This window comes from Odocoileus virginianus, chromosome 22 (assembly GCF_023699985.2).
Source record: "Odocoileus virginianus isolate 20LAN1187 ecotype Illinois chromosome 22, Ovbor_1.2, whole genome shotgun sequence".
Classification (NCBI taxonomy): Eukaryota; Metazoa; Chordata; class Mammalia; order Artiodactyla; family Cervidae; genus Odocoileus; species Odocoileus virginianus.
Window position 1 is genome coordinate 2,593,981 of NC_069695.1, and position 26,498 is coordinate 2,620,478.

Genomic DNA, 26,498 nt, shown 5'->3' on the forward strand with positions numbered 1-26,498 from the left:
AAGCCAGGCTTCAACAGTACATCAACCGTGAACTTCCAGATGTTCAAGCTGGTTTTAGAAAAGGCAGAGGAACCAGAGATCAAATTGCCGACATCTGTTGGATTATTGAAAAAACAAGAGAGTTCCAAAAAAACATCTGTTTCTGCTTTATTGACTATGCCAAAGCCTTTGACTGTATGGATTACAACAAACTGTGGAAAATTCTTAAAGAGACTGGGAATACCAGACCACCTGACCTGACTCTTGAGAAATCTATATGCAGGTCAGGAAGCAACAGTTAGAAATGGACATGGGACAACACTCTGGCTCCAAATAGGAAAAGGGGTATGTCAAGGCTGTATATTGTCACCCTGCTTATTTAACTTATACACAGAGTACATCATGAGAAAAGCTGGGCTGGATGAAGCAAAAGCTGGAATCAAGATTGTCGGGAGAAATATCAATAACCTCAGATATGCAGATGACACCACCCTTATGGCAGAAAGTGAAAAAGAACTATAGAGCCTCTTGATGAAAGTGAAAGAGGAGAGTGATAAAGTTGGCTTAAAACTCAACATTCAGAAAACTAAAATCATGGCATCTGGTCCCATGTTTGCCAAATCATGGCAAACAGATGGGGAAACAGTGGAAGCAGTGACAGACCTTATTTTTGGGGGCTCCAAAATCACTGCAGATGGTGACTGCAGCCATGAAATTAAAAGACGCTTACTCCTTGGAAAAAAAGCTATGACCAACTTAGACAGCATATTAAAAAACAGATAATTACTTGTCTGTCTAATCAAAGCTATGGTTTTTCCAGTAGTCGTGTATGGGTGTGAGAGTTGGACTATAAAGAAAGCTGAGCACTGAAGAATTGATGCTTTTGAACTATGGTGTTGGAGAAGATTCTTGAGAGTCTCTTGGACTGCAAGGAGATCCAACCAGTCCACCCTAAAGGAGTCCTGGGTGTTCATTAGAAGGACTGATGTTGAAGCTGAAACTCCAATTTTTTAGACACCTGATGCGAAGAACTGACTCATTTGAAAAGACCCTGATGCTGGGAAAGATTGAAGGCAGGAGAAGGGGACAACAGAGGATGAGATGCTTGGATGGCATCACCGACTTGATGGACATGAGTTTGAGCAAGCTCCGGGAGTTGGTGATGGACAGGGAGGCCTGCCGTGCTGTGGTTCATGGGGTCGCAAAGAGTCAGACACAACTGAGTGACTAAACTGAACCGAACTCCATGAAAGGGGGGCAAGGAAAGAGAGAGGGAACATATAACTGGATATAGGTTACTGTCAAAGTCTGAGATTCACGCTGGACATCTAACTCACAATAAAAACTGTCAGAAGTATGTTCCAAGGGACTTATTAAAAAGTACATCACTAATTGAATAAATCTTTTCTTCTAGCAGATCGTGGAGTTTTATAGAGCAAGATGGCATTTGGGTACCTTAAATGCCATATTGCCAGAACTAGATAGGAAAGAATTTACCGTGCAATTTCAAGCAACTTAATAATGCTGTTTCAAGTAGAAAAACCAAAATCTGGGGTCCCAGATTGATAGCAGGAACCTTATAACAGCAACCAATTTATTTCCTATTTTGTTTCACTGGCACAACAACTGAAACTGGAAAGGTGGTTTTTCTTCTCAACTGTTTGGCCTATGATCTTTGAAAACTTAAAAGTATTCAGAATAAATTATCCTGAAGAATTCAAAGTTCAAATGTATAATAAAGTATAAATAAAAATATAATCCAGAAGTTCAAATATACTGGGATGCCATTTATTGACAGAACAACAGGTGGGTGAACTGGTGCTTTTTATTAAGTTTTAAGATAGGACAGATTAAAATTAGAATAAAACATTTTAGAGTCTTGGGAGCATGTTCATAGATCTCACTTTGAAAATAACTGACACTCCAAAGGCTTTTTTTTAGGCACCGGAACTTTGTCTTCAAATGAGAACTTTAAATAGAAGCCCACACAATATGTAAATCAGGTAAAAGCAGAACTTCTTTGGTTGAAGAAAGAGGGTCAGAGCCCTGGCTGTCTACACTGAAGGGGAAAGTAGTGAAGTCAAGTGACCCAGCTAAGGGATTACACTGATAAAAACATGAAAATAAATGAGTGTGACTAACGAGTGGATTGCGAAACTATTCAGATGCCATCTCTGGAATATCCATGAAGCTCCATTTCCTAGGGAGCCAGTTTGCAAAAGAACTGCCTTCTTTTTAATGAGACTTATGAGCTTCCCTGGTGGCTCAGATGGGAAAGAGTCTGCCTGCAATGCGGAGACCTGGGCTCGATTCCTGGGTCAGGAACATCCCTTGGAGAAAGGAATGGCAACCCCCTCCAGTATTCTTTCCTGGAGAATTCCACAGACAGAGGAATCTGGAAGGTACAGCCCATGGGGTGGTGAAGAGTCGGACAGGACTGAGCAACTAATGGTGTTAAAAAAGAGACACGTCGATCTGCTGCTGTGACAGGTGCTTCTTCAGAGAGTGACATGAGCCCAGTGCTGTGCCTGGCAGCAAACGAAAGAACAGAAGGAGTGGAAGAGCCACGTGGTGGCAGACCTCTAGCATCCTGTCCTTAAAGCAGAATTTCTAACTCCCAAATTAGTCAAAGGAAGAAAAAAAAAAGAACCCAGCCTTTTTCCCACAGGGCCTTGAAATTTCTATAAAGTTGCATCTGTTTGACCCTGAAAGAAAATGCTCATTGGACAACTTTTTTTCTCTTTTTTTGCAAATAAGCAGACTGGGTGGCATCAGGCATTAATTATTGAAACAAGGTAAGGAGTTTTGAGGATTAAACTTCATTGATTTCACAATCATGTCTGGGCTCAGACTTGCAGGTCAAAGTAATGCTACACTAATGCATACAGCTAAGCCAATAAGGAAAGAAGCACTCTTATGAACATTATATAAACTATTTCATTGTTCCATGAAATAGATACTAATTCCAAACCCAAATAATGACTGTAGGATTAAAATACTCAGAGAACCATAAGTAGCTTTCTCTTTAGTTTTATTTTACCTTCTGCAACTTCATCCAGTAACACAGTAATTTTCTTTTCTTCTAATAACCTATCCTTTAAAAACTTCATGAAGATTCCATTTGCTAATCCAGAATGCTGTATTTCAAAAGCTTCTGCTCCTTGACACCTGAAAAGACATTAAAAAAAAAGCAAACACTTGGCCCATGAAGCTTCTATAAAAACTAATGAGTCTCATATACTACCCTGCCTCTCACATGACATCTTAATTAAAGAGTTGACCTTTAAGCAAGAATTAAGTGCTCTGAGGCTTAGTTAAAAAATGCCAAGCTCTAAAGTGCTGAGGTCAATTATTTAAAATTTTGCATTAAGAATACTGAGGCAAATTTATGCCTAGATGGCTATGGATATTTCTAGGCTTCTAATCTACAATCAAAAAGAAGTCACTGGGCTTCCCTGATGGCTCAGTGGTAAACAATTCACTTGCTGAGGCAGGAGACATGGGTTTGATCCCTCATCTGGGAAGATCCCACGTGCTGCGGAGCAACTAAGCGTGTGCGCCGCCAAGTCCTGAGCCTGTGCTCTCGAGCCTGGAGCCGCACCTACTGAGCCCGTGCCCCAGAGCCCGTGCTCTGCAACAAGAAGGCACCACCGTGAGGAGCCACCCACCGCAACTAGAGAGTAGCCCCCGCTTGCCACAACTTGGGAAAAGCCTGTGCGGCATCGAAGAGCCAGGACAGTAAAAAAAACCCACAGAAACCCTGTTGTATCAAAAAAAAGTCATCAAAGAATGACAGAATCCCCAACATCGAAGTCTCACGTGGCGTATCCAAAGACGATATTGGCGGTGACTCTCAGGGCATCCAGGATTGGGATGGTATCGTCATAGTCATTTCTGTTTAAAAGGCAGAGGAAAAGGACAGATACAAATACAAAAAGTTAAAATGGCATTCTTAAAAGAGCACAAATAATAATACAGTGAAAATATGTATTATACTATTCTGTAACACATAAAGGAACTTTGAACCTATCACTTTCAATTATCTAGTTACCTATGTATTTACCAAAAATAATCCAGGATTCCCCAACGACTGAGACAGCAGAGAATCATCCCTTTTTCTTGTTAGCTTTTAAAACTGGAATTACATTTGAACTTGGGCGTTGGATTTTGATTGCTAAAAGCTGAGCAAAAGTTGCTAAGGGCCCCCACTCTTGTGAGTTTTGATTCTGCTAATTCCTGGAGGAACAGCTGCAGGGATTGCAGAAGACATTCTAAAGGCAGTCTGAGGGGCTGCATCTTTTCTAGTATGAGTGAGTACCCATGCCCTTTTGTTCATCACTTCTATTCTAGAGCAGGCAGGAAAAATAAAAACACATAGAGAAAATGTATTTTCTAGTTTTCTTCTTAATCAATCTCACTCTACAATCTAAAATTCACCAACTCTAAGTGTTCGAAGGCTTCATGGGTGTGCCATTATATCTAACTTGTTGAGGCTGATGTTTAAGTGACATTAACAGGCTCCCGTGTGAGGACTGGACTGTCTACCTCTTCCTGCACATGTCCAGCAGGAACACGTTGAGTCCAGTCTCCTTTTCTTGCATCAGTTTCAGGATATTCTGTACACACAGACAATTTTCAGACCTATATGGATTTGGAGCATCCACAGGGACCATAAAGCTGTTCCCAAAGTTTTCATATCCATGTCCTGCGTAATACAACAGCCCTGAAAAGCAAGAAAGGAGAAACTGCAATCTGAGCAGGCAGCACTCTTTGAAACAAAACCATGACTTACTTTCTTGACATGAATGCGTACTTATTTAAGAGAGATGCAACTACAAACACATTCAAGTGTTAACTGAATTTGCCTTGAAAATTACTTTGGCAACAGTCTTTGTTTAAGTACTGAATTTTAAACCAACATCAGGATGCTATCCTGTGCAGCTAGAGAAGCAAGCCAAAAAAGAGAAATACCAGATGATATCACTTATATGTGGAATCTAAAACGTGACACAAATGAGCCTGCCTATGAAACAGGAACAGGGACGCAGAGACTAGACTGGTGGTTGCCAAGGGGCTGGGGTGTGTGTCAGGGGTTGGACTGGGAGTCTGCGATTAACAGATACAAACTGGAACATAAGGGATGGAAAAACAAGGTCCTACTGAACAGCACAGAGAACTATAGTCAGTGACCTGTGATAAACCATACTGGAAAGAGTGTGAAAAAGCAAGCATATATATATATATACACATATAACTGAGTCACTTTGCTATACAGCAGTGATTAACATGCTATAATTCAACCACACGTATGTCACAAATTGTAAAAAAGATGCTCCTCTGAAGTGTATTTTAATTCATGAAAGTGACACATCTGTAACCAATGGTATAACATGGAATGCAATTTCACCTCAGGATGTTTAAAAACAAACAAGACTGAGGACTCCTGTGACTCATCTGTGGTTTCTGAAACCAGGAGCTTCTTCAGCCAGGGCGCTCTCCCCTTTATCTGTGTGTTCCCGGCACACTGCAGGAGTTGAGTGAGTATTTAACAGATGAAAGGACAAACGCAATTCAGAGGAACAGCCGCTGCCATGCCAGGTGTAAGAAATTCCACAGCATTTCCTTATAATATCAGTAAGGTTAGAAAAATATCCAGGCAGCTTTTTCTAGGCAGAGAAGGGAAATCTCATTTCATGGATTGCTATTTCTTTTTGTTATGCAGGTATAAATATCACTTATTTTTCTGTAGTCTGAATTAAACTAAAATTCATGTTATTTTTAATGTTCACAGATGAGTTATTTATTTACTGAGAAATGGTACTATAAAAAAACATACTAAACAACTCTAAACACCTTCTTGAAAAGAAGTTTGTTTTTGTTCTTAAAAAAAAAAAATCAGTATGGGCTTTCTTATAAAATATTTGTTATTCCTATTTGATAGGAATACTTGTGAAGACATAGTCCCCTAAGCCTGCAATCTCTAGCACCCACTGACTCTGCTCTGTCAATATTCTGAAGTGATGATTTCATTGTGTAGTATTCTACAGTAAACAGTAAAAAGTAGTAGAAGGAGAACAACAACAACAAAAAGCTAATTCTTTATAGCTGCAGCCCCCAAGCCCGAGCAAGAACGTGGTTTTTAGCAGCAAAGAAAACTTGCTTCCTTTGGTCCCACAGGGCAGGATCCAGGTTGTCGGCTTTTCCTGACTTCCTATTTAAATAAGAAAAACGGTTCTTTCATACATATCATTCTGGGTAAAAAAATGACAAAATGGACACACACTGGTTTATTCATTGTGGGTGTTCATCACCATGTAGGTGGCAAGGACGATGAGAAAGAAATGAGCACGGAGCTCCTGGCCCTGAGAGTCTTACAGCTCATTCGGGCACGCTCATGTTATCAGTGATACAAAGAAAAGTCTGCATATAATTAAACAGCACACATCACGGGATTAGAGCAACGCTGTACATGATGTATGAAGTGCCGAGGGGAGCACCAGCGTGAGGGGAAGCAATGACAGGTGGTCCTGAGAGAAAGGGAACAATCTGGAAAGGCAGGGAGGAAGGAAGGTGCGTTATAGGCAGCGGGAACAGAGACAAACAAGGCTTGGCCCTGGAATGATAGCTAACAGAAAGGAGACCAGCCTGGAAAGGAATTAAATTATCACTGTAAATCAAAGTGTTTAGAAAATCACAACACAGTGGGTTTAATTAGCAAAGCAATGAAAATCCAAGTAAGTGAAAAGATAACCCACAGAATGGGAGAACATGTCCACATAGACAGATAAGTATTTGTGAGAACAAATTATATATCTACAAGGACACTGTATCCAGAATATATGAAGAACACTTCAACAATAAAAAGACAATTTTAAAATGCGCAGGGGACGTGAATAAACGTTTCTTCAAAGAGAATATACAAATGGCAAATAAGCACATAAGATGATGCTCAATATTACTAACCATTAGGGAAATGCAAAACAAAACAATGAGATACCTCTTCACACTTATTACGATGGCTGTAATCAAAAAGATGTGAACCAAGGCTGACAAGGAGGTAGAGAAAGTGGAAACCTCGTTTGCTTCTGGCAGGAATATAATAGTGCAGGCCCACTGGAATCAGGCGGTTCCTCAGAAAGCAAAACTTAGCATTCTGTGACCCAGAAACTCCACTCCAAGGTAAATATCCAGGGAAACTGAAAACACGTGTCCATGCAATGTTCAGAGCAGCACTAGTTCCAATATCTAAGTAGTGGAAAATGGTTAAATGTCCATTGCTGATCAACGAATAAACAAAATGTTCTGTATCCATACAATGGATGATTAGTCATAAAAATAGAGCTACAACACAGAGGAAGCTTGGATGCACCATGCCAGAAGTGACCGAAGCCAGACTCAGAAGGATGCATAGGGAGTGATTCCATTCATAGGAGAGTCCTTGGGAGACAAATCCAGAGGCAGCAGGCGAGTTGCTGCTGTCGGGAGTCTGGGGTCAGGAGGACTGAGGAGGGACCGCCAGTGGATACGGGGCTTCTCTGGGGGCCGATGACAACGTTCTGGAGTTAGCTGACTGAACGGCTTTGTGTGGGCACTGACAACCACTGAACTGGAACCTGCGGTGCAGCGCGGGGCGCTCAGCTCGGGGCTCTGGTGGCCTGGAGCAGTGGGACCGCGGGGCCGGGAGGGAGGTCTGGCAGGGAGTGGGGACTGCGTACACAGAGCCGATCATCACTGCAGAGCATAAACTAACACAACGTGGGAAATAACTATAGCTCAATAGAAATGTTCGTAAAACGAGAAGACCTGTGTACTTTAAAAGTGCAAGATTTACACTGTCCAGGATTCAAAATCTGACTCCACTCCCTGTCTGTCTCTTTCCTGCTTCCACAGCAAGACACACTTATTTGTAACCTCCATGGCCCCGCTCAAGTCACGCTCTCCTTTCCATCTACCCAAATCTTCGCCAAGGCTCAGGCTTATCTCAGGTTCAGACCCTGGGCGCTTCTGAACACATTTCAGCCCTACCCTGCTAGGAAATCCTACAGCATCTCTGACGCTTCAAATCACACACAGGCTTTCATGGACATTTACAGTTCTATGTAGACGCAGTTTCTTTGATAAAAGTAACTGTAATAAAGACATTAACTTTTTTACATTTGCATGGCATTTTCATGATTCATGATTTTCAAAGCACCTTCAAAAACATTATCAGATTTTAACCTGTAGCAATTTTTAAATGACCTACTTTATAGGTGAGAAAATCAAATTTTAAAACATTAAATAATTTGCTTAAGATCATACAGCTGATAGGTATTTATTTGTATTCCATATACAGCGTTTCTCCGGTCCTATTATATTAGGGGGCTTATAATTTCCTCAGATGGTAAAGAATCTGCCTGCAATGCAGGAGAGACCCAGGTTCGATCCCTGGGTTGAAAAGCTGCCCAGGAGAAGGGAATGGCTACCCACTCCAGTATTCTTGCCTGGAGAATCCCATGGACAGAGGAGTCTGGTGGGCTCCCATTGTGTCATTTAACACATCTGGCTTAAGAAGGCTTGACTTGGGAGAAAAGGCAACTTCAAAGGAGGGAGGGTTTAGCCTCCATCATCCAGGTAAAGCTAAGTGTGGTCCAGTGTTTCAATGCGGTATGCCCAGGTTTGCAATCACTGAAATTAAGGCACTGACAACAAAATATCCTTTCTCCACCACAGAGCAATTCACGAAAAATGTAGTAAGCATTTTGTATCAAAGCCTACACACAAATTATACTGCAGGAGGTTAAGCATTTTTATGTAAAATAACTAGGCCAAATCACTGTATTTTAAAAATTTCATCTCTAGTACCATTTGTACATTTAAACCACTTTCATTACTCAAGGATAGAAGGACAAAACTGATCTCTTTTAAAATGTCAAAGAATTCAATGGGGTTAGAAATAAAACCTTATAAAATAGATCTTTTAGAATTTTATTTCTTGGGAATATGATTTCCAAGGATACAGTCTGTCAGAGATTTTTATTTTTTGTCTACAGAGAAAACAAACGCTTCAATGGAGGACTTTCCCACTTGCGTGGCGCTGCCGTGCACTTGGCACAGGGCTTTTTTTTTTTTAGTTCTACCACTTTATTGCTACCAACCCATCTCCCTCCACCCTCGAGCATACATGCTCAGTCATGTGACCCCATGGACTGCAGCCCGCCAGGCTCCTCTGTCCATGGACTTTTCCAGGCAAGAATACTGGAGTGGGTTGCCATTTCCTTCTCCAGGCACAGGGCTTTTATTAGAACATGAGCATCGCCTCTGCCAGCGACCTTCAGATTGGTTACCACCTACGTATCAGGCACTGCTGGAAGCAAGTGCTTTACTTCAATAATCTCACAGGCTGCTCACAAGTACCTCATCATCATAATGAGGTAGGAAACGTCATCGCCTCCTTCTTACAGATGCGAAAGCTGAGGCACTGAGCCGTTCGACAGCTCACCCGCAGTCACAAGACTACCAAGGAGTGTTCCCAGAAGTGCGGTGCCAGCAGGATCAGCCGCTGCGCCAGGTTATACTGTCTCCTTACAATCTTCTGCTGGCTTTCGAGTTAACGTTACTCTCAGAAAATAAAAAATGCCGGTGTACTGGTTTTTCCATGACCTCACCATACCATTTCTGTAAAAACTCCTTTTTTCCCTCCAATGAAATCTTAGGCTGAACCTTAATAAATAAGAGATAAAAGCTGGTTTCTCTATTGAGGTCTCAAGTGGAATGTTATCCAAATCCCCTATCTATTGGTGAAGGAAAATCTGAATTCAGGAAACTACGACAACAACGGCTACAGTGTTTTGAGGCTTTAGCATGCCAAACACATGGGTGGTTATTTTATCTTAACTTATCCAGTAACAACCGCACTAACTTAGTCTATCCATTGTATACATCCTTTCTGGCTTAGGAAAGCGAAGTAACTTGGTCACAGACACACAGCGAGTAAGCAGAAAACACAGACCGTTGAGCCCGGGGTTGGTGAGTCTTGGCTCTGCTGCTTAACCCCCGAGCTACACTGACGAGAGTGATACCAGCGTGAGTGGGGCTTTGGCCCTATGCTAGCCAGGTTCCTTTAACCCCCTTTTCTGTTGAAGCACAGCTCAGCTGCAGCAAGTGATGAATGTAGAGAAGTGTTAGGTGGGGTGGACACTAAGCCAAGGAGTTACTCTACATCCTGGTTTATCTACATAACTGAAATCTTTATCCTTATTATCTTCAAGGATAGGTAACAAATAGGTCAGTTATTCCTGTTTTTAGATTGTGTTTTTAATGCTTATATATGTTTAAAAATTGAATTACATATGTTCTGTCCTGCTAATTTTTATTTCCTTCACAAACCCAGGGCAACATAATGCAGAAGGGCATCAGCGTGAGTGCCCATGCTCTCCACGCTGACGCTGCTCTTCTGACACTCCTGTGGCTCTGGCTCTGCCTCCCCTGCCCCCACAGTACTCCTGGTCCCGGGCCGCCAGCTGGACGTGAGGGCACAGTCCAGGGGACATGCCTATGCCCTCGGCCTCTGCCACACTCACACTGAAAGCAGAGGTGTCGGGGTTGGGGATATTCACAATACTTCAAAATATAATGCAGTCACCCTGTTAAGACATGAATCAGTAGTATTTAAACATTTTTTCTAGCTTTTTGAAAAAAAAATATTTATTTTTATTTAGCTGCACCAAACCTTTGTTGTGGCATGTGGGATCTAGTTCCCTGACTTGGGATTGAACCCGGGCCTCTTTATTCTGTATTTCAAGTTGATGTTTTTATTTTGGGGCAAAGCTTCAGTATAAGATAAACTCTTCTTGCCAGAACTTTTAATATTTCTGGTTCTCAAGTTTGCAGGGGCAATTAAAAGGTTTGATTTATTTAAGTTTTGATTTAAAAAGCTAAAAAGGATTTAAAGTCAAGGTGATAATGCTAATAAGAAATGAGAGTAAATAATCAAATTCATAATTCTTCATATAATTCCCTGTTAAAATACTTCACCAATCTCAAAACTCATATTGGTAAATATTTTTTCCTTGCACTTAATTACTTCTGGGAAACTTTTAGAAGCCTTTTCCTGTTTAAGCCATCTATGCACTTAACAACTGAGTCATTACTTTATATGCTCATAAATTAAGATTATGTTATTAAAACATCACAATAATGTTGAAGTTCCAAATCTGACAGATTTACTTTGCTGATTCACTTGCGTAGCAATTATAATCCTTATTACTTAAGAAGAAACTCATTTAAAACTTAAGATTTTAAGATTTCCCCCATCCTATATACAGTAATGTGCTAAATCTGGAAAGAAATTAGCTTTTTCTTCCATTAAAAATTCTACTTTGAGTATCTTTGTTTCTTTGTTGTTAGGTGTCTAATGATTTATGATGTCTATCTTCTTTGTGAATTGTACCTTTTATCATTAAAAAATATTCATCTTTGTTTATTTAATTAAAAAACTCTACTTTGAGAACCTTAAGTAATTCTATCAAGTTTGCCTCATCGTATTAGTCTAATTAGAAGTAAAAAGGCTAAAAAAAGGAATTATTGAAGTAAAGTAACTGGAAAGATATAGAAGCCAAACTGACTTGGTTAAGCAGTGGCATCCTGACAGCAGGTCTGGAAACGTCACTTTCCTGGCAGCTGGATGTTATTACATGACATTGCAGGGAGCACACCTCTGAGAAATATGGCTCAGAGAGTGACAGCTGGCTAACCCATCCTTGTGGCGACGCCCATCAAAAGAAAATCACCAAAGAAACGGCTTATTACTGACAGCATACTCTCTTTGAAGAATCTTTACTATAAATGTAGTGTTCTTAATATATTTAAATGAAAGAATCAGAAAAAACATTAACAAAATTTACTGTTAGTATTTTTGTGGAGGTCCATCTTTAACCTGGGCTTCCCTAGTAGCTCAGATGGTAAACAATCTGCCTGCAAAGCAAGAGACCTGGGTTCAATCCCTGGGTCAGGAAGATCCTCTGGAGAAGGAAATGGCTACTCAATCCAGTATTCTTGACTGGAGAATTCCATGGACAGAGAAGCCTGGAATGCTATAGTCTGCTGCTGCTAAATCACTTCAGTTGTGTCCGATTCTGTGCAACCCCATAGACGGCAGCCCACCAGGCTCCCCCGTCCCTGGGATTCTCCAGGCAAGAACACTGGAGTTGGTTGCCATTTCCTTCTCCAATGCATGAAAGTGAAAAGTGAAAGTCGCTCAGTCGTGTCCAGCTCTTAGTGACCTCATGGACTACAGCCTACCAGGCTCCTCTGTCCATGGGATTTTCCAGGCAAGAGTACTGGAGTGGGGTGCCACTGTCTTCTCCGGGGCTATAGTCTATTGGATTGCAAAGACTCGGACACAACTGAGCAATTAACACTTTCATCTTTAACTGTGTCTTGGTAGAACTTAACTTATTGATTGTTCTCATGTGTCTCACTCACCATATATTTTCTTGTTAAATTTTAGTTCCCACCAAAAGGCCAGAAAATACCATGCAACAGTTAGAAAATGGAAGCAAACATGTGGAATTATTCGGGTACAACTTTTTATACTCCAAACACACACACACACACATATTTTACATATATGAATATACAATTTGATATCTGGTCACTGCAGCTCTTGTAGACAATGAAACAAAATCATACAAGATAGGTTAAGAATTCTACTAAGAACAATACTGTTTTGAGACATGGAAGTAAAGACATTAAGTTAATTAGTCATATGGAACTAAGGAATGAAGATCAAATCCATCTTTTATTACAAGAATAAAACTTTTCAACAGTCCATTTGCCATGCCTTTCTCTGTTTTTCATCTACTAAGAACAATACTGTTTTGAGACATGGAAGTAAAGACATTAAGTTAATTAGTCATATGGAACTAAGGAATGAAGATCAAATCCATCTTTTATTACAAGAATAAAACTTTTCAACAGTCCATTTGCCATGCCTTTCTCTGTTTTTCAACCTAACTTGTACAACAAAAAGACAAGGGGATAATTACAAAAGCGAAGATAAGTATCTTACCATAGACTCCTTTGTCTAAAAGCAGTAAAAATTCATCCACAGCGTTACGCATCTCATATTCAGTAAGATCCAACAGTGAAACGACTTTGAAATCTAGCTGTCTTAACAAGTTGGTCAGTTCATACACATCCACCAAAGGAGCTTTAAGCTTGGGATGCTCCCAATAATTCATATTTCCTATCAAAAGAGCAACCTTGTCTTTTGCTGTTTATAAAAAAAAAAGAGGAGGGGGAGACATTTAAAGGAGGATATAAAAAGTAAAAATAAAACTCAATAAAAAGAATGCCTTATTACAAATAAGATTTCATTATTTCATTTAATTTAAAGCTATCACTTTACATAGTAGAGCAATGCACTCTACTGAGGAATACAGAAACTGGTGAGTCAAACAACTGAGATTAAACTTAACTGATACTTTGGGAAATCAGGCAAAGGATATTAGTTGTACATGGATAGTAACAGTAACTAACATTACAGTAACATTTTTACTGATTTATAACAGAAGGAAAGAATGCTCAGTATAGACATTTAGAGCAAATTTAAATAATGTTTGGAATTGGGTTCCCATCAAATTAAGTTCTGTTCTGCTGATAATGGAAGAGGCCAGAAACAAAAGAAATACCGAAACAAGGGACCGGGAGAATTCCCATCAGAGCAGGTAAGGGGAAATACCAAAGGTAGAGAAGTCGGGAGTTGAACAAACACTGCATTTTCTATTTTCTGTTGCTGTACTATCTTCTCTTAGTTCTTAAAAAAAAACCTCCCATTTGGGTGAGATGTGGCTGCCTCAGGGAGGTGTGAAGAGTTTTTATATGACTATCTTAGCAGTTCATTTTCTGACCTTAGTGAACTGAGGCTTTCCTAAAGACGTGGTCTCATACAGAGAGCTTTTCTGTTTTAAGGGGCAAAAAGATCCACGTTCTGCGTGCTCAGTCATGTCCAAATCTTTGCAACCCATCACCTGCAGCTGCGCCAGACTCCTCTGTCCACTGGTTTCTCCAGGCAAGAATACTAGAGTGCATTGCCATTTCCTCCTCTGAGTGATCTTCCCAACCCAGGGATTAAACCCACATCTGCTGCATCGGCAGATGATTCTTTAACTACTGAACCACCCGGGAAGCCTAAAAAGATGCTTTAAAAGTACCTGCGCCTTTAGAAATATCAGCTGGTTTATTTGGTATACGGTTTGTCCAAAAGAGTTGTGGAAGGCTGAGCCTAGTCTAGTGCTTAAGAGGTCCTCAGAACTGTACTCTTGCTAGCGGGGGTGGAGTTAAAAGTAAAGACTTGAGACTGGATGATACCAAAAATCTGAGGTTCCTCTTGAGGGCTGTCAGTGGGGTGTGCCCAGCGCACACTGGGGTCTAAATCTGTGATGGAAACAGCAGGGGGCAGCGGGGCAGGTGTAACAGGAGGGTGTGGCAGCCCCGGCTGGCTGGCTGGAGAGCTGGCTGGGACGTGGTGACCAACCTCGTCCAACCTTAGTCACAAAGTGCTAAGTAGATTACTTATAAATGGACATGAAACAGGCACAGTCACAGTGCTGACTCAGCGTTACAATACGTGATCTGATTTCAGGTCTTTAAGATGACTAATGTCACCAAAAATCTCTGGAATTTCTTCCTTTTCCACACTAAGGTCGAGGGTTAAACAAGGTCTGGAGAAAAATTAGCACCGACTCAAAGACAGTGACTCCCTCAAAGTGGCAAAACACTCCACTTTGTGAGAAGACTCAAATACTTTTTTTTTTTTTGGCCTCACCATGCAGCTTGCGCGTTCTTAGTTCCCCCGCCAGGGACTGAATCCTGGGCCCTCTGCAGTGAGAGTGTTGAGTCCTAACCACTGGACTGTCAGAGAATTCCCCTTGTTTGGTATCTTTGTTCTATATTCGCATTTTCAGAGCTGCCTTGCAAACTGCCTTTTCTTATGAGAATCCACATTAAAAAAAAGAATGAAACAACACATAAGCCACATTTCTGATTCAAAGTCACTTTAAGTCCTGTACAAATGATAATCTCTTCTCCTATCCCAAAGAAAAGGCCAAGTTTTCAAGACTATTTTAATAAACAGGCAAATTCAGACATAAAGCCTCTACTGTCTTTCATTTTAAAACTCAAAAAAAAAAAAAAAAAAGTTGAGAATACTCAGGGTGGATTTCAGTTAGGAGGCAGTATAAAATTTATTATCACTTATATTTCCTTTTTTTTGAAAGTTTCTTCTTAAATAAACTAGAAATGGACTGTTACACTAATTTACCCCCTGTATACCAAGTCGTTAGCTGGCTAATCCTCAGAAATATTTCAGAGCATTGTTTTCTGAGCCCATTAACCCTATCAGAGTTCAGAGCCAATCTTCATATACTGATGGACTCAGGCTCGGTTCAGCCTGCTCCTCAGTGAGAGGAGCTGGAGACTGGGGCCGGGCTTTCACCATCACAGCCCCAATCAGGGGCTTCCCAGTGACCGTCTTGGAGTAAAGTATCTGTGCTGCAGGGCGGATTTCTTGGTGGGATATTGTGACATTTTAGTATATATCCTACACTGGGATAGTACGACAATTTAGTATATGTCCTACACTGGGATATTGTGACAATTTAGTATATATCCTACATTGGGATACTGTGACAATTTAGTATATATCCTACACTGGGGTATTATGACAATTTAGTGTATATCTTACATTGGGATATTATGACAATTTAGTATATGTCCTACACTAAGTTCTACTGGCAGAAAAAAGTTATGAGATATGTAACTGAAAAAAATCACTGGGGTCTTTAGAGGGAGGAGACAGTTGTTAGACTAAGCATACAGGCTGCCTCTGCTAAGATCACTGCTTTTGTCATCTGTTTGGAAAGGACACTTGGTGCAGTACATAGATGCAAGGGTTTAGCCACTTGAGAACCATGGGGCTTAAAATCTATGTGTCAATAATTGACCATAACTCTTCAAAAACTTTCCCCCAGTGATAATGTGGGATCTTCATTCCCCGACCAGGGATCAAAACTGCACCTCCTGTGTTGAAAGTGCAGAGTCTTAACCAACGGACCTTCAGGAGTCCCCCAGTGAATACTGTTAACAGTTTCTAAAATGTTTTGGAGCATCTTCTTGAGTTTGGTAATAAATATGATGGGTCAGTAACTTACCTTGCCCACTCTACTTGCAAAACAGTTCCTGAACGATAGTTGAACTGGGGTGGATTTAAAACAGAGAAGTAGACTGCAGTGGCCAAAATAGGAGATGACAAAGTCTGGTTCCAGGAATTAGCAGCAGAAAGGGAAAGAAAAAGTCAGAGATATGACAGAGAAAGAAACAGTAAAATTTGAAGTTGAGGAGATAAGAGTGAGGAATCAAAGAAAACTTCAAAATAACAACTATATAAGCAACTTATGATGGGTTTTCAAGTGATTAAAAATAAATGAAACTTTCTGTAGAAAAACATTTACTGTAAGAGCCACCCACAATTTCTTGAACACATACCATTCACTGGAAAAAGGGGACATAAACACCAGTTGATTAAGCAACAGAATAAAAACCACTTCAGAAGGGTATTTTAACTGTATGATCCTAGATATCTTCTAAAGCTTAATGAAATGTATTGTTTAAAAACCGGTACAAGTTACACCATTAACTCCATGTCTGATTATTCTAATGGTGTGCTACTCATTTCATCCAAAAATGAGTTAATGTTTATAAGCGAGTGGAAAAGGACCTGGCACACACTGAGCGCTCCGTTAGCATCTGTTAAATAAAGAGCCTCTAGCCATCTAGCGGCGACTGAGTACTGACAGCAGGTCTGAGTGGACAGACAGTCCTTGGTGGTCCCATGCATCACATCTTTCTATGTCCTTCAAAGTAAAGTCCCGGCTCCTCAGTCTGGTGACAGAGCCATTCCTATTCTAGCCCAGTCTGCCTTTCTGGCTGTGGTTAGAGACGGCCCCCGAGGGTAGCCCCTCACTGTTCCCTGCCTTTACGCAGTGTGGCCCCTCACCCTGCCCCCTGTCCCCGGCTCCAAGTCTGGGCTGCCCTGTGATTCTCTTTGAACTAATGCAGTGGGACACTCTGCCAGTTCTGGGTCTAAACCTTCAGAAGTCCTGAGAGCTTCCAGTTTGGGGACTCAGCCACTGTGCAAAGAAAGTCAATTACCTGGTGAGACCACGTGGGGGAGGAGAGGAGAGAGTGAAGCAGACTGAGAATATCACAGGACAGGAAAACAGGGGACCATATGCCCTTTGAAGGGAACAGCTATTATTTAGTCACAACAGACAGCTGTCACTCAAAAGCTACCATTTTTGAGAGAACCTATAAACCTGAATTTGTATACGTTATCTGATCACTGGGAGGTGATTCTGTTTGAAACCACTGTGTGGGACCCCCTCCCCCAGTTAGTGCCCTTTCTCCACAGCCTGAACGATCCCACGGGTGCTCCCCTCCGTGGGGTCAGCCTTTACCTCCATGCGGGTGATGCCTGTGACTGTGTCTCTGAGCCTGGCCTCTCCCGGAGTTCCAGACCCAGGTGTGCAAAGGCCTGCTGTGTACCTCCGCCTAGACATGACACACCCCTCAGACTGGTTAGGGCGCAGAATAAGAGCCCGCTGCTCTCTGCATCTTGCTTTTGCTCCTGTGTTCTCTAACTCAGTGGGCTGTCTGACCACCTGCCGAGTGGCCCAAGCAAGAATCTGAGCAGGCATGGTGACACCTCTGTGTTCTTTATACCCAAGAGTGAGGTGATGAAAAAAGCTTTACAGATTCCAGCATCTCAAGGTCTCCTGACTTGTTCTCTGTCTTCTTCTGCACTGTCTTGGTACTAGCCTGGTTTAGATTCTCATCATTTCTTTATCTGGACTATTGCAACAGTCTCCATTTTTCTCTTAACTTAAACAATGTCTCCCTTCCAATTCATTCTCTATACACTGATACAAGACTGGCCTTTCAGAGGGACAAGCTCACTCCTCTTTCAAAGCTTCCTTCCGATGGCTCGTCTGAGAAATGGGGCTCCTCGCGACCTGGTCTTAATATGCTTCTCTAAGTTCTAGCTCTTCCTGCTCTACAGCAGGGGTCCCCAACCTTCAGGATCTAATGCCAGATGATCTGAGGTGCAGCGGATATGATTAATAATGGAAACAAAATGCAGAATAAGCGTAATGTGCTTGGATCATCTCCAAACCATCCCCCTACCTCCGGTCCATGGAAAAACTGTCTTCCATGAAACAGGTCCCTGGAGCCAAAAAGGCTGAGGACCGCTGCTCTGTGGGCATTGTGTGTTACTTGCAACTTTCCCAATAGTACAAACATCCTGTTTTCTTTCTCTACGATGTTTATTCAGGATTTCACGTTTCCTCTGTCTGGAAGGCCCTTCTCCTATTCATCCTTCGACATGCAGAACTGCTACTGCAAACTCTCATGCTTTCCTAACTGCTAACCCCACCAAGATGCAGCATCACTCACTTCTGTGTGACCTACACACGCTTCTTTTTGCTTACATGTTTATTTTTTTGCACATTGCCAAACCAGAAATCACTCCACAGAAGCTGACCTGGACCCAGAAACTGAATTCATAATCTTTTTAATCTTTTTTTTAAAAATTTATTTATTTATTTGGCTGTGATGGATCTTAGCAGTGGGATGAAAACTTTCAGTTGCAGCATGCTGGATCTAGTTCCCTGGCCAGGGATTGAACCCAGGCCCCCTGCATTGGGAGCATGAAGTTTTAGCTACTGGACCACCAGGGAAGTCCCTCATAATCTTTTCAAAGTCTCCTATTCTATAATTTCTTTTATAAACTATCCAAAATAGAATACATTATTCAAATATTTATACAAGTTGTCAATTTAAAAAAGTCTCAAATCCCTTCATAAGCCCCATCAAAGAGTTGTGTCCTACAGTTATATTTGGTTATGGGGCTTTCCTGGTGGCTTAGATGGTAAAGAATCTGACTGCAATGTGGGAGACCTGGGTTAGATCCCTGGATCAGGAAGATCTCCTGGAGAAGGAGTATTCTTGCCTGGAGAATCCCATGGATGGAGGAGCCTGGTGGTTTACAGTTCATGGGTCGCAGAGGGTCAGACATGCCTGAGTGACTAACACTTTCACTTTCAAGCATTTTAAAGCTCTACTTACCCAAAGGTTGGTCAACTGTATGCTCTTGATTATCTACAGAAAGATAAAAACAAAAAGATAAGTGAGTTGTTATCCATGACACATCTTTGGGGTTAGAGAGAGATGGGAACAATGAAGAGTCACATTAGCAGTACACCAAAAGGCAGAATGTTTACAGCTAGTTTATGATTTTGAGGTTTTCAGGTTCTTGATTAAAAACTTGCACCTGGACAGGAGTCGGAATCAGGGTGAGGGAATGGCTCTAGTAACTGATTACTACAGCTGAGGGTGATATTCTTTAACATGTTAAGTAGAAGTTACAGCCTGAGAACGGTTGGTGGTGGCCATGAAGAGCAGCAGGAATGGTCACTACTTACTGAATGCTGGCTGGGACTGCTGTATGTGTTGTTAATATAACTGGTTTAAACAACCACACTTTGTGAGGTATGTACTATTATCACCTCCATTATATAGGTAAGGAGTCTGAGGCAGAGAAAGACTGAGTCACTTGCCCAGTATTCTCAAGCTAGGAGATCTCATTCCATGATCATGCTCTTTGCCATCATCTATACATAATATGAAATACCTCCAAGTCTCAGGGACCATGCAGGAAGACACACTGGGGAAGATGGACTTCAGAGAGTCAGGTGTCTCTTGCTACAGACAGGATAAGTGCATTTTTAATAATATATATGCTATAAGAGTCCACTGAAAGTATATTCAGTTTTTTCTTAAATGCTTTGGTGTTTCTAATTCTTGGGGAGCAAGGATATAATGAAAAAGGTTGGGAAAATTTTTAGAATTTTAGTGGTGTTGGTATGCAAAAGTTTTCCTGAAATAGCTTTCCATGATGCTCACTGAAGGGCATGAAATGACAGACACATTCAGGAAAAGGGGAATTCTAACCAAGTCAAGAGAAGCAACAGCTACAACACGAGGATGGCTGTCTCAACGGCACTTCGTTCTGTGTTTGAAGCAAGTCTCACGGAGCTTTTCTGGAGCTCGAGGCTGGCCCAGCAGGAACGACACTCTGCTAACAGTGCCCCTCTGCTCTGTCTCATGGGCTTATGGTAATCAGCACAGCCCAGTCATCGCACACAAGAGGAAACGCTTAGTAACAAAACACAGGTGCAAAACTAAGCGAACTAGTCACGGTGTTAAAACGAGAAGGAACACATCAAGAAATAAAAGGGATCTCTACAAGTATTAACTGATGTAACTCCCGTCTCATCCCACTCTCTAGAGGTTTTATTTTCAGAGTCAGAGGTTCCCTCGGTGCCTTTCGGAATGCCCACAGCCCGGACTCAGGTCCTCTGTCTTCACGATTACTATGCCTTTCATCTCAGGCAAGCCTGCCCTTTAGCTTAACTTGTTCAGAAATCAGTTCTCACAAAATTGGCCAAAGGATGATAAATATTCCTGCCAACTATCAGTCTCTTCATGGCCAATGACCAACCACCCGTCTGCAGGGCACCAACAGCCCCAGTGACAATAGTTTTATTCCGATACAGACACCCACCCAACTGGTTCAGACATGTTCAATGTCCGGGCAGCTCTGAACGAGGACCCAGGGGTCTGGCGAGCTCCGAAATGTTACTCCTGTCACTTTTTCATAGGCTGCTTCTTGTCTCTCAAATTAATTTCATGCATTTCTCCATTTAGCTGCCTTTTTTATTTATAGTCATTCACAATGATAAAGAAATACACTGATATTTTATATTGCCTCAGTATATTTTTTTCTACCCTATCATCTTACAATTTAGAGTATTTTTAATATTTTCACTTGCATGAAATTGAACTTCATGTTAAGTACTGATTTCAACACTAAATTATGATATTTTAATCAAGGAAAAAAAGAAAACCCATTAGTACTGCTACAGCAAAAGAATACCAATAGTGTCTTTTTAAGTTACTGCATTCAATAATCTGGAACTCTAAAATGAATGTTTTATGTTTGCATTACTCACCAGGATGCCCAAGATTAGTTAATTCATCTAAAATAAAAAAAGAGAAAACAGATTAAATAATCTTTAAATAATTTAACTGCCAATTTAGTGCATATAGGAAGACTTATCAAAGAAGTTGACTTTATGCTATTAAATTGTGTTACAATGCTTTATCAGGTTAGAATTTTTTAAATGCCTTAAATGAGAAGTCATGCACATTGTGAGGAGGGGAGTATGCTGCTGTGGACATCAGTTAGGACTCCTAATCTATTACTATGTTCATGAAATGACAAAAAGCTAAACAGACTCATCTTTAATTTGATCAAAGTTTTTTTTAGATGTTCTGGCCAATTATGGGACAAAAACAATCAAGAGACAGGTTTGTCTATGGCCTCAACTATACACTTCTTGAAACTAATTAAAAACCTCAAATGATATTTTTAAAAATAAACTTAAGTTTAGAACAGGTTAAGATATATAAAACTACTGTGAGGACAGTGCAGGGTTTCTGCATACACCCACCTACTTTCCCTATTTTTAACATCTGACGTTAGGAAGGCATATTTGTCATAGTTAATGAACCATTAATGTTCTTTTTTTGCTCCAGGACCCTGTTCAGGACACCACGTCACATTTCCCTGTGTTTTCTTGGGCTTCTCTTTGTTGTGACAATTTCTCTGACCTTCCTTGTTTTTGATAACCTTGATCACTTTGAGGATTACTGATAAGGTAAGGTACTTTGTAGAATGTCTCTAAATCGGGATATAGCTGATGTTAGACTGGTAGAATGTGTTTTTAAAGGTACTGTGGTTTCAGAATTGTTAACCTGTAGCCCCTTGGTGGCTCAGATGGTAAAGAATCTGCCTGCAATGTGGGAGACCTGGGTTTGATCACTGGGTGGGGAAGATCCCCTGGAGGAGGGCATGGCAGCCCACTCCAGTGTTCTTGCCTGGAGAATCCCATGGACAGAGGAGCCTGGTGGGCCACAGTCTGTAGGGTTTCAAAGAGTTAGACACGACTGAGCGACTACACACAGCACACAGCCTCTGGCTAATGGAGGGAGAGAATCATCTAAGCAAATACCTATGACATTAGAGCTACCTATGTTTCCTTTACAAATTTTATGAAGATAAAAGTTAACATTCACAATAAATTACAAATGCTATACTACTTATAAAATGTGCAGTAATTTCTGTGATATAAAACCAACTACACAGTGGTATTCGCTAGAGTACGGGGTCATGTACAATTTCTTTTGTCTTCTGTGTTCACTCCTTCCCAGGTACTCAGGCTAGCACCTGTTCTTCCATCCCATGTCAGTGAGGCTGCTTCACCCACTTGTAACAGGTTCAGATTCTTATTATCTGGCTGTGCTGTGTCTTCATTCGTTGCTGCGCGAGGGCTTTCTCTAGCGTGGCTCACAGGCTCTAGAGCAAGGCTCAGCAGTCGTGGCGCACGGGCTGAGCTCCTCCGAGGCATCTGGGATCTTCCCGGATGAGGGATCGGACCTGTGTCCCCTGCTCTGACAGGTGGGTTCTTAGCCGCAGAACCACCCAGGAAGTCCAGGTTTAGGTCCTTCTGTCATACTCTCATTCCATTCTGGGGTTGCCCTCCTCTGACCTCCTAAATGACCTAAAACCTGCATACATGTGTTCACCACTGCAGCTGTCAGAGTGTTTTCACTGCCCTTAAAAAAACCCTGAACTCCACCTATTGAACCCCTACCCTCTCTCCCAATCAGGGATCTGTAACAAAGCACATAAAATGAAACAGATCACATCAGGCTCTACAGTAAGAAAGATGAGGTGTGTGTGCCATAGGACATCACTGCTGTGTGCCCATCCACCAACTATAACATGCCTCAACACTGCAGATTTTTTTAGAAAGAAAAGTTGGATCTAATTTTTCCATCTGAAATTTTGAGAATAATTTCGTAACAGATTTATTTGAAAATTATTATCTAATAGTGTGTTTGCCACTGCAAAATTATAGGGAGAATCTTGCAGGTAAAAAACCAGCAACGTGGTAACTGACATGCATCACCCTGAAACTAGCGATGCTAGTTTGCATTTATTCTTAGAGGTCTGCAAAGTTAGGAGATTTTAAAAATCATGCAATTAGGTGAAAAAGAAGGAAGAGTTTGCTTAGGATCTCTTTACAAAGATTCCCTCATGCAGGGCCCACAGACCACGGGATTACAACACTCCCTCATGCTACAGGAATTCTTGTCAGCAGCTATGATTGGGATGAAAACAGTAATTTCAGAACTTCAGAGTGACACCATAGCAATACAAAGGACAGGGAAACCAAGAAACATAAGAGGTGACATTATTTTCTTTTCTTACTTTGCCCAAGTAGAGCCAAAGATTTTTATAAGAGGTTAAAGAGGCAGAAATTGAAAAAATACTTTGCTATCCACAAATCTAATTTTGCAAAACAGTGTGACACCACACTAGGGGGGCAGGTAAGTTAAGTTTTAAAATTTATTCATTACAACTTATGTGCAAGGCATTGGTTAATAAAAAAAAATTCGAAGTTTATGTTAAAATAACTTTCAGTTCTCTGTGTAGTATGGTAAAGGTGACATGGTACCTTAATCTATAGTCTTATAACTTCAAAGAATGGATCTTATAAACTTATATTAAAACAGTATACTTATTATTAAATAAAAAAATGCATTAAACAATAAATTTCCAGTCCTGAAACTGTTACAGAAATTATGTTTGCATTTGAGAGGCATTTTATCATGGCAAACAGATAAAATAATCTAAACAACTATCCATGACAGGATAGCCATGTATTTTTCTAAATTTTATGAAGATAAAAATGAACATTAAGAATTAATCACAACTGTTCACTATTTGTAAGATATTGCTGGAAATTAGTTATTTTAATAATGTGTCAATTGAATAGTGTCTGGGGCAATTTATGAACCCTTGAAGACTAACATACAGTATCCTTGCATTAAAATCTTGTTTTTTTTTTTAATCTTTTCTTATAGCTAGTATTTTTTCCATCACTGCACTCAGTAGACCAGGGCATTCCACCAATCCCAAGATGAGCCAGCATGCAGGATATTTGCTTTCAAGCCAAAGGATTACACTACCTTCAGTGCATTCCACTGCCTCATCTGTTCTTCCTTGTTCCAGAGAAAACAAATGTGAATACATTGTGATTCATGATCTTAGGAAGGGCGGCCATCAAGCAAAGAGATAAATATCATAGAAATATGTTGGCAAACCAACATACACATCAATTGCATCAATATCTCCTACTATAACAACATCACTAAATGCATGAAGCTGAAATAGAACCAACTCCCAAATTATGTACTTCGTAAGTAGCACTGTTGATTAATAATCATTCTGCATATGTCTGTGATGTTTGTTTCTTTAATAATGTTTTATTAGAAACCTTTTCCAATTAAACCCAGGGTTATTTTTAGCTAAAGCAAGGAATACATTTTTTGCCATAAATGTTTAATATAAACTATAAAATTAAAAAGATCTAAATAAATAATCTTTTTTGGTTCTTTCCTGTTCTTTGTGTGTGAATCCTCATTATGAATTTAGGATACACTCTAATTTCCATTTAAGCAAAATAACTCCAGACACTTAACATACCATCAAGTAGAATGGGTGAATAAAACTGCTGCTGCTCAGTATACTTCATCGTATATAATCAGAACCCTGAGCGGTACTGCTTACCTACGATGACGTCTGCTTTCTTGCTGTCTTGACTCTCTCGATCATTATATACACGACACCAGTAGGTTCCTTGATGCTCCAAATCCACATAAGGTACCTAAATCAGTATCAGAACATGCACATATTGACTGACTCTTTAATTTTAATGGCTTGGAGAAAATTATTATTATTATTATTTTAAACCCTACAAAACTGAACACTGCAGACTTCCTCCATTTTTTCCATTCATTATATGAGCTCAAGTATTAGCAAGCAAATAATACAATGAATCTAATGGTAAGTGAGTCTGATGGGATACTAGTTGACATTTTTCATATATAAGCACTTACATATGGGCTGGCATTGTGTTCTAGCCCTTTTGCTAGAAAATCAATTAATATTAGATAATAAAGAACTTGAAAAAATACAAAAAACTTGAAAACACCCCAAAGAATATGAATCACTACTCACTGTGATTTTCCATTATACTACTTACTTTACATATTAACCACCCCAAATGTCCCCGAGACCAACTTCCTACCATGTATAGCTTTTTTGTCTCGTGTGTTAATCGGGATTCATTCTTGAACCACTGGTACTGAGGAATGGGGCTTCCAACAGCCACACACTGTAAGATCAACGTGCTGCCAGGCATCAGTTTTTGGGACTTTGGTTCAACACAGATTTGCAACTTGGATTCAGAGATGCCATCCCAACTGCCTTAAATTAAAAGAAAAATAGCACTGAACATAAAATCTCGATTAAAAAAACTTTTAAAACTTTATAATTAAAAAAATACTTTCAAGTTCATCCTTCATTTTTTTTCATGATCTTTAATACAATCTCCCAAATGATGTTTCAGAAAACTGCTGCACTTCTAGAAATATTAAGAGATGTTCTATGGATAAAAGAATGCTATAGACAAATCAGTTTAGAATATTCTGGGTTAAACAAAGTTAAACAGGTTTCTTTACTGCAGAACCTCTCAAAAGTATTTGCATGTACTAAATAGTTAAGAGGAGAAAATAGTTCAAGTGGTCTCTAGATGTGCTAGCCATTTCTGGTAGAGCGAAGGACTTAACATCTTGCGTGACATTCGTGTTTAAAACAGAGAGCTCTTGTTCTGCTGTTTGATTTAACTTGCCTTCTTAAAATGAGGAGTTTTGTTATATGGATGGGTTATCACTAGCATTTCTTCCCAAGGCAGATATCAGAAAGCGTTTTTTATTGAAGGCTCATCTGTCAGTCTTAAAAGCCTTGAGGACAGAGGGCTTGTCAATGAGATGTGGTAACAATGAAATTCTGTGTCTAGCACACTGCAGGTGATCAATAATATTTGTTGAATGAACAATATTCTATTCATAAACATGAAAGTTCACAGAAATATTCTAAAAAAATATAAACCACTCTCTTAATTAATCATGACTATTTCTAGAGACTTTATTCAGGTGTGAGAAAAGCTAAACTGAGAAGAATGGAAGACACAATTGGCAACAAGTCTGTTTCCCTCATGCTTTTTGTCTGGCAAAAATGACAAACATGGTTTTTGACTGTGTGTGTGAATAAATAAAATACCTGATGGCTACTCTTTAGAAGATCCTGGGGTTTTTCCTTGATCAATACTAGTTATTATACTAAAAAGCGGATGGCAAAGAGTTGAAAACTAGCTGGATGAAAGGCTTCATTGCAGTGACTGATACACTATAAGCCCTGTCATGCCAGTACCGACTCTACAGATAGT

The 26,498-nt window shown here is 40.3% G+C and overlaps 1 protein-coding gene across 3 annotated transcripts in view; it reads right to left on the minus strand.

The window, feature by feature from the left end:
- MALT1 (MALT1 paracaspase) overlaps nucleotides 1-26,498 on the minus strand; it is a 61,700-nt gene that overhangs the window by 6,221 nt on the left and 28,981 nt on the right. For 2 of the 3 annotated variants that reach the window (XM_070452450.1, XM_070452452.1), the window contains exons 5-13: nucleotides 25,299-25,477; nucleotides 24,779-24,875; nucleotides 24,178-24,210; nucleotides 21,093-21,119; nucleotides 19,147-19,179; nucleotides 13,031-13,234; nucleotides 4,525-4,702; nucleotides 3,799-3,873; nucleotides 3,020-3,147 (exon numbers count right to left, since the gene is read on the minus strand). In XM_070452450.1, coding sequence (XP_070308551.1) covers nucleotides 3,020-3,147; nucleotides 3,799-3,873; nucleotides 4,525-4,702; nucleotides 13,031-13,234; nucleotides 19,147-19,179; nucleotides 21,093-21,119; nucleotides 24,178-24,210; nucleotides 24,779-24,875; nucleotides 25,299-25,477 — 954 coding nt within the window. The remainder of the gene's footprint in view (nucleotides 1-3,019; nucleotides 3,148-3,798; nucleotides 3,874-4,524; nucleotides 4,703-13,030; nucleotides 13,235-19,146; nucleotides 19,180-21,092; nucleotides 21,120-24,177; nucleotides 24,211-24,778; nucleotides 24,876-25,298; nucleotides 25,478-26,498) is intronic. The other variant, XM_070452451.1, reaches the window with a different exon arrangement.